Here is a 9,676-nt window from a genome sequence, read left to right as displayed (position 1 = left end):
TAAGAAAGTAATCAACTGCAACTCTGATCTTGTCTGTCTTTATCTGTCATAAATATAATGAAACATCAAGCTGTTACTACACACTTTGCTATGGATATGTTAAATGTATACTAAAATTATGATTCAGGTTAGATTTTTTTTCACTTATACACCGACACAAAAAAAAATTGCAACACCAAGATGGGGTTGTGCAACGTGAACCAAAGTTTGAGATTGGACCGGGTAAGTTGACGTTAGTCAAGAATGTCTTTAAGGTGACAAAGATACCATTATCAACACCTCACTGGTTATGAAGAAGCAGTATGTTCCTTCTGTGATACTGGAGAAATACTAGACAGGAATGCAGCCACTGTACACGATGGCTGGAAGTGATCGTCACGAGAATGTACAGTGGCAAGAAGACCACATTCCGGATGGCCATGTGGCACTATTGAGAGGGAAGACCATCTGGTTCAGTGTATGGCTCTGGCACATTTTACTTCATCTGCAACAGCAATTTGAACAGCAGATGGCACCACAGTGACAACGAACTGTTACAAAGTGGTTAATTCAAGGGCAGCTCCAAGCCAGACTCCCTGTAGCATGCTTTCCACTGATCCCAAACCACCACCATTTGCAACTTCAGTGTTGTAAAGCGAGAACTCGATGGAGGGCAGGATGGAGGTCTGTTGCATTTTCTGATAAAACCTGGTTCTGCTTCTGTGCCAGTCATGGCTGCGTGTTGGTTAGTAGGAGGCCAACTGAGGATCTGCAACCTGTCTGTCTGTGTGCTAGACTCACTGGACTATAGCTGGAGTTATGATCTAGGGTGCATTTTTGTATGACACCAGGAGCACTCCTGTTGTTATGCCATGCACCCTGACTGCACATTGGTAGGCTGTGTAAATCTGGTGATTCGACCTGTTGTACTGCCATTCATGAACAGAATTACAGGGATTATTTTCCAACAGAATAATGCTTGCCCACGTACCACTGTCATAACCCAACTTGCTCTACAGAGTGTCTACATGTCACCTTGCCCTGCTCAATCACCAGATCTGTCTCCAATCAAACACATATGGAACATTTTCAGATGACAACTCCAACACCATTCACACACAGAATCAACTGTTCCTATATTGACAGACCAAGTGTAACAGGATGGAACTCCAACCCACAAGCTGACATCCTGCACCTGTACAACACGATGCATGCATGTTTTCACTCAGAATTCTGGTGGTTATACTGTTTATTAATGTACTAGCATTCCACATTTGCAATGGCTTATCGCTCACTTACACAAACCTGTGATCTTGCAATGTTTATCACTTAAATATGTTACTTATAAAAATGTATTCCTGAAATTTCATTACCCTACATTATCTTTTGGTGTTGTGATTTTTTTCCCATGAATGCATTTGAATTTTGTGGGAACTTTTTATTTTTTTATTAACTTGATTGGCCACATTCGACCACTTGAGTCATTCCATGTTCACTTTCTCTCTCAAGATTTTAATTTTGACTCCTTTATTATCAGATGTGTAAAAAATATAACAACAGACTTATATCAAGTTAACACAAAGAATAGTAATGTATTTTAATATGTAAACAATTGGTAAAGCAGCTGAAGTTTCACTGGCAAAATATACATTAACACTCAGATTGAATGCTTACATCGATACTATCAAAAAGTTCAAATAACAGAATGTACAGTTAACAGATAAAAACTCAGCAATGTTGCTATATGGTCAACAAAGCTATTTAAATAAAATTGAAATAAAAAGACAGTGATGCAAAATAGTACCAGTAACAATAACAATTCTAAGGAACAAAATCAGTGTATAAAAGTAAAGCCAAGGAAATCAAGTGTTAATTAAAAGTATGTGTGTATATATAACACTGAAACTGACATGTCTGTTACACAGTACACCACCTTATTATTATTTATATATATATATATTGAACTGCCTCATTTATGGGTATCCATGCAACGGCATGGCAAAATTTTTGGGAAAAATTTTGAAGGGTGCTGAGGAAGATAGAATGAGGCAGCTAGTACCCCTCTTTTCAGTCAGAGTCTTTTAATAAACAGGAGCATATTCACATTTTTTGTGCTCTAAAACGAGCATTTTTCCACTGGTTCCACGATATTCTAATTACTTTATGCACAACTGAACTTATTTGCAGATAGAACAGACATTCCCAATTCTTATGGACACTCAAAAAACTGGGTATTTTACAAAATGTGTTCCTTCTACAAGCAAGAACTAAATGTGCAATCACTTAACTTTAATCATCAAAGCAACTAAATTCAGTTTCTTAAAATCATTCTGAATGTGTGACTTTATGTGCTGCTGCCATCTATTTTCACTGCTAGAATCCCAGTATCTCCAATTTCAATCAAGACCCCCTCCACTGTACAAAAGTAAAATACCACTGCTAACAATAGTGTCACACAAATGTTTCATCACTGCTAACAAGGCACAGTAAAGCATAATTTCACTTGCACTTACTGAATCATGCCATGTACATGCATAATCTGTTTTTAGGCGATACTGGCAGTGTATTAAACTGTTTCCGGCAAAAACATTTTCTGTTCATGTCGGCATCTGGCTCCTAGCTGACAGAGCCTTACTTGTGGCACAGCTAACAGCTGATCTGGCTATGACATAGCACCATGAGATAAATGCCAGTTAATAAATACTTATGATTCAAGTGATTTTTCTGTACTGTCATTAAGAATTCCACATAACAGTAAGGCTTTACTTTTCTTGGAGGGGGGGGGGGGGGGGGGGAGGTGCAGGGGGAGGAGATAATTAACTGTTGATGAACTACTCATAAAACCAAAGTGTCAATCCACTAACAAACTATGGAAACTGAATTACCAGGTCCCTTTCATACAGTGGTGTTTCAAATATGTTTATAAACACAGTGTTATTAGCCTTTTGTTGAAATCCCACTAACGAATGCTCTTCTCCTCTCTGTGACATGTTTCACTTTTAGTACTGCTGATACACACACATAAAAGTAAAAATAGGTGACAATAGCCCAGTTTCAGAACTACTAGCGCCTTCCTAGAGGAGAAGCAAGGATAGTTTGGGGAAAGTTAAAAGAAAGGAAGACACATCACTCAGTCCCTAGGACAAGAGGGACCTATCTATAGTTACGACCCTCATCCTCATTATAGTGCGTCTCCATCATCTTGGAGTCTGAGTGACCTGCCTTGCCTTTTTAACATTACTCCCAACCTTCTTTCCTACCTGAGGAAGAAAGTGACTATTCTGAAACCTAACACAGAGTTATAGAGTTTCTGTGTGTAGAACGGTATATCCCCCCCACCTTCCTGAAGGTATGGGTACTGGCCTGTAATTCCGTCTCAAAATACAATAGTTTTCTTGATTGAATTTTCCTCTTAATACAATTAACCGTCTTTCTGACATCATCTTTTGTTCTGCCTGAGCTTGCCTGCAATTTTTGCCTGTAATTTATTTTGATATTTGGTGATCATTTTATGTCTTCAGTAATCTTTCTTTCTTTGGTCTAGGGTTGTTCTAACTACTAATGTGTCCCTCTTCTCCTGGGGTCCAAGAGACCTGCTCTTCTCTATTATGATGGTTACTCAAAATTTTATTAATAATTTGGAAGAATGAAATAAGTAATTAATGTTCTGTCTGTTTTCTGATACATAACTGCAGCCCTGGTACACTGCGAAATCCCCACACCATAGTACTTTAGCATCCCACTAAAGGGGTCAAAACCAAATGAATGATGGAGACAGGCTGTATAATTCCGTTTTGGCTACTCTAGCAGCATTCTACAGTACAGTGAGGATTTCAGTGTGTACATGGACTGCACATATATATCCAAAAATAGTAAAAAAATTAATTTCATAACTATTTTTGAGGTAATAATTAAAACTTCATGACTAGCTCTTGTAACTTTCACCGATCTATCATCCCTGAGGAAGGAGCAGTATTCTAACATATCACCTGACTGAACCTTGCACTTAAAGACACCAATTACCTGGTCTGTGCTCCTAACATCAGTCACAACTCAGGACTAGTGACACCTCTTACCAGTGTCTTGCAAAACACCTACTTCATACTACCATTTCTTTCCCACATAAATAGTTACAGCGAGGTCAACAACCTAGTTGCTGGACACGTTGCAAGCCACAAAACCTGAGTGCTAACATCTGCTTAAATAACAACCTCATAAGAATCCCCTCCCCCCTCCTCCAGCAGTTGCTACCTCAAGCTCTTCAGGAGACAACTTCCCCTTACAGCACATCATCTGTTTCCACATCCCTCTGACCTAAAACTCATCTCATTCCCATACACTTGTGTCTACCCATCCTATACAACAATCCCTTGCCATCAACCTTTCCTCTTACTATTTCCAAATAAATTCTCTCCTTTATCAACACTGTTCTGTCCTTGACCTCTCTAACGTACATTTTGCCACTGCCACGAAGAGCCATCTGCCTAACCCATCTGCCTTGGCAATCATCCAATGGTTAGTGTTACCAGAGCTGCAAATGGGAGACTTCTGTTCTTCGATGTACAAAACTAGAAGTATGTCCAAAAATCCATGATTCAATCCTCAGACCTATTCTGTCAAGTCTTGTTTCTTTCACCTCTGTCAATGATTTGTTAATATGACAAAGGCCAAGTTGCACATGATTCAGAGTTCAAATACCATATCCAATAGAACCATGTCTAGTAGGGGCCTACAGTATTCAAACCAAACTTTGGTTTGAAGAAAGCTTTGTTTTTAACTAGAAAAAACTACCAAATTTGTGTGTTTTTTTTAAGTTTGCCTATCTTCATCATGGAATCTCCATTTAATAACATTTGGGAGAAACTTGTCGTTTTGAACTACAAGAAAGGAATGAAACAAACAGAACCTTCACAAACAAAATGGTTGTTTTGAATGTAAGTGCCTGTCATCAAAAATAAGACAAATATGTCTACATGGACATGATTAGTTTAAAAATTAGATTACAACAACTGTTTCAGTGTTCTCTTATGGCTCTCAAATATCAAATTTGTAACTCCTCTGACTTTTTAATGTGCCATTACTGACACAAAAGATGTCCGCTGGGGCAGGTAGTTAACAAACACACCAGTACTAACTTCCGTATTGATACATATTTAGGATTATTAAGACTTGTTCTTTAAAATTAATTCTTGATGCAGCATAAGCAAATTTATATTATCTCTGCATTCTCTCTCTCTCTCTCTCTCTCTCTCTCTCTCTCTCTCTCTCTCTCTCTCTCTCCCCCCCCCCCCCCCCCTCCCTTTCTTTTCTACAGTGTCTAAACTTGTTCATTATCTACCTCACTCTTTATCATGTATGTATCAGTATGTGTCTTCTGTCTCTTAGCTGACATGTGTGACAATATTCTGTAATGGTCTGCATCATCAATTCAGCTTCATTATTGAAGCTATTCGTAATACCATATGGTAATATGGTAAATTAATACCACACACACACACACACACACACACACACACACACACACTGGTGCATGCATGCATACAGGGAAAAATGTTATCCACTAATGCAAGATGCACATGCTCTAACATTCCTAGCCATAAGGATAGCACTTTCAGTTGAACCATCTTCAGAATACATAAATTTTCTTCTGGTGCACTGTTTCTATGTTGGTTTCATAACAGGATGCATCTGTAAAAATAAAAATCAGCTGCTTTTAGTTGACATATTTATCAAACTTGAGAGTTGTACTTCAAATGAGGTAATGGTATATGGAGCAAACAACAGAAATTCACAGCACATTGTAAAAAAAGGGTCAGGTAGAGGTACTGGGGCAAAGATTCCACTTAGTACTTTGACCATTTCCTGGAACATGAACACATTGAATAATTGTAAAAACTCATCTAACTAAGAAAGCAGCTTGGATTAGCCACTATCAGATGCTACAGAATGAAGAAAATGAGCCAGCACATACAAGCAATGCCTCCAATGGTACAATGAAATTTACCAAGTGGGTGAGATAACCATCGAAGCTAGATGGAGCCCAAATACTTTCACATGAAAGTGCAGGACTAGATGGAATTAACACAAAGTTACTAAAATATGGAGGACCAATTCTGCAACCACACACATTGAAAGTAATAAGCACTTTCTCGAAAACAAAGGTAATACCACAGAAAACTACCATGGAATAATTATTCATAATAAATGTTCCAACCTTTATGCCATATGAATTAACCACTGTCTTAGAAACACGGCACAAATACTATTAGTAGATGAGCAAAATGGGCTTACACAGGGAAGATCTTGTACTAACTATATTACTGTAATACGACAAATCATAGGGAAAAAATGAAAGAGTTTAATACGGAAATATAGTTGACGTACTTTATGCATTATTTTAGAAAAATGAGGCTACCTAAAGCTCTTAATACAAGTTATCTGCATCAAGAAACAAACATCATAACCTGAGTGACGGGTTTTAAAGGAAAAGCCCTATATATTTCGTAACTGGACTAAGCTGTATGTTTTAGATCAAGCATGGTAACTTATTAGGCTGTGACTTAAGAATGCAGAACAAACTAAATAAACATCAGATGATATTCGGTACAACACACAGAACACTAGGCAACAAAGTGTGGAAAGAATCAAAAATAAAATTTTGTTATGTAACGGCTATATCCATTTTAACATAGGGATCAAAGTTATGGACACCATGAAAGCACGAAAAAAATACATATGCAAATCAATGAAATGAAATTTATGAGATGCACAAAAAAGTGTCAGTCTGAGGGATCAGAGAAGCAATCAATATGTGGAAGTTGAGTCGGGAGTGTATGCAGTTAATGAATTAATAAAACAAGAGTGTAAAATGGCTAGAACAAATGTACAGAAAGAAGATTAATCAAATAAGTATTGAACACACACACACACACACACACACACACACACACACACACACACACACACACACACACAAATACTACTACTACTACTACTACTACTACTACTAATAATAATAATAATAATAATATTGTAAAACAATTTTAAGGCATTGAATGAACAGTAGCTTTAGCTCCTTATATTGCGCATTCTACTTGTTCACAAATGCTACTTCATCTGCATGTAAACCAATAGTGTAGTTAGCCACTATTCATACAAACCATAGATTCTATTCATGATTCCATAGTATATGCATAAAATTGCTATGAAGATTCAGATTCAGATTCTTTATTAGTCATTCAGCATTATTACATGCAATAGACTTCGTCAGTTCACTTAACCTATTAATTTTACAAAATAAATTTTTAAATATTTGAGTTGATATTGGGCATTTCTAAAAATTCTTCTAATGAATAGAATGGATTAGTTAACTAGAAGTTATGAATATTGTCTTTAAATAATTTGTCAGGCTTGATTGACCCATTTTTAGACAATTTGTTATATATTTTAATTGCCATATACTTATGACTATTGATAGTTTTAGCTAATCTATTTTGTGGCAACAGCAGAGAAGTACACGTTCTTGTATAGTAGCCATGCCTTTCATTTGTTACACTTAAATTAGGTAGTTCAGCAAGTATGTAGTTAACACTGTCAAGAATATATAAATTAATTACTGTTAAAATTCTATATTTAATGAACAATGGTTTACAATGTGTTCTATTATCTACCTTAGCCATTACTCTGTTTTCTTCTGGATCACCATAATTTCATTTATTTTTCTGCTGTTTCCCCAGAGTATTAACCCATACCTTAAAACAGATTGAAAAAAGGCAAAGTATGCTGTCCTTACGTACTCAAATCTCACACAACACATCAGTCTCTTCAACAAATATATAACTCTTGACAACCTAACCACTATGTGATCAACATGAGAGTTCCATGTTAGACTGTTGTCAAATACAATACCTAAGAACTCTGCCTTTTGTTTTTCTATTTTTGTAGTCTTTGATAGACTGAACCACATATTCTGGGTCTTTTCCTCATTTAATAGCAGACCATTGGCATTAAACCATGATGTTGCATTTTCTTTTGCCAATTTCATATCACTTACAAGGTTATCAAGTACATGGTTTACATATAGAAAAGTTGTGTCATCTGCATACATATATGTCTTTACATCTATATTTCCTGGTAAGTCATTTATGTGTAAAAGGAAAAGAGGTGGTCCCAATTTAGATCCCTGTGGCACTCCGTGTTGAACCTCGGGAATGTTTGACAGATGACTTCCTGAACTCGCCACCTGGTTCCTTTTATTGAGGTATGATTTGATGAGTTTTAAACTTTTATCACATATTTATGTGTAAAAGGAAAAGAGGTGGTCCCAATTTAGATCCCTGTGGCACTCCGTGTTGAACCTCGGGAATGTTTGACAGATGATTTCCTGAACTCACCACCTGGTTCCTTTTATTGAGGTATGATTTGATGAGTTTTAAACTTTTATCACATATTCCATAGTACTCAAGTTTAGAGAGCAGAAGTGAGTGGTCAACACAATCAAAAGCTTTGCTCAGATCACATAAGGTTACCTGTGCGTGCACATGGTCCTCAAATGCTGCTAGAATGTCTCTGACTAAGAGCTCTATGGCATGTATAGCTGACCTTCCTTTTCTGTAACCGAACTGTGACGCACTTAACATACCATTTAGTTCTAGGTACTCATACATCTGCTTATGTATTATGCCTTCAAAGACTTTTCCTAGTACTGGAATTAGTGAAATTGGTCTGTAGTTTGCAGGATCTGATTTGACACCATTCTTAAAGACTGGAGTTACCTTGGATAGTTTGAGAGGATCAGGGAAAAACCCTTCTATGAGACACAGGTTTATAGAATATGTTAATGGTGCTGCAAGCAGATGCTATCATAAATAACTATTAATTACTTCGTGTTTAGTTTGCTAAATACTGTTAAGAATAAAGAAATGTTTACTATGGAACAAGGACATTAACCTCCTTTCCATTCATTCATGTGTTCTGTAGATATTTCGAAGAGGTAGAACCTTCAAGGGATAAGTTAAAGTACAAATAAACAAAAGACAAGCATGTACTACAAACTTGATCTGTACACTGTATTAACAAGAAACTATCACTACACTGCTTACTGCTATTTGTGTTTGTGTCAGCTAAATTTAACATATTAAATTAGAAAGACCGCTGCTGTTTACCTCCTTGTAATTTCATATTTATTTTATTACATTTTTTTCCTACGAATATAGTTACTTACAACTGTAAACACGCAGTCCTGTTTGTAATGTTGAAAGTGTTTAAGAAGAGGTTAAAAAAGACAATGGTGTATGTGTGTGTGTGTGTGTGTGTGTGTGTGTGTTTAAGCACTGCTAATCACAAAAGCAATTCTGAGTTATCGAAGAGTTAGTTATTGTACTTATGTGGTTTCTAATCTGTGTTTTGAGTCTTATTATACTTCCAATAAAATGAACACAAAATAATATAAAAAAAACAACAGATTATGGGGCAAGAGCTCTAAAAAAACAAAATAAATACACTTATGTTTCAAGAAAACAAAAAAACCTCATGGTGTACAAGTGCTTCAGCTTGTGGGATGGATGGAACTGAAACACTAGGAAACTGCAGAATTATGAAAAAAAGAAGAAATGGCAACAACAGGGTGCCAAGGAGAAACATTACATAGTGAGAACAACTGAGAAAAAAGTAAAGTCATATGTCCTGTGTTGTGAAA

At 36.5% G+C, this 9,676-nt stretch overlaps 1 protein-coding gene across 3 annotated transcripts in view; it reads right to left on the bottom strand.

Annotated features, from left to right (window-relative positions):
* Positions 1–5,268: 5,268 nt before the first annotated feature.
* The window catches only part of LOC126462641 (uncharacterized), a 199,791-nt gene continuing 195,383 nt past the window's right edge, over positions 5,269–9,676 (bottom strand). For all 3 annotated transcript variants that reach the window (XM_050096089.1, XM_050096088.1, XM_050096090.1), the window contains exon 10: positions 5,269–5,667. In XM_050096089.1, coding sequence (XP_049952046.1) covers positions 5,652–5,667 — 16 coding nt within the window. In that variant the 3' untranslated portion in view covers positions 5,269–5,651. The remainder of the gene's footprint in view (positions 5,668–9,676) is intronic.

The sequence above is a fragment of the Schistocerca serialis genome, chromosome 1 (assembly GCF_023864345.2).
Source record: "Schistocerca serialis cubense isolate TAMUIC-IGC-003099 chromosome 1, iqSchSeri2.2, whole genome shotgun sequence".
NCBI classification, from domain to species: domain Eukaryota; kingdom Metazoa; phylum Arthropoda; class Insecta; order Orthoptera; family Acrididae; genus Schistocerca; species Schistocerca serialis.
This window is presented reverse-complemented; position numbering and strand designations above follow the sequence as displayed.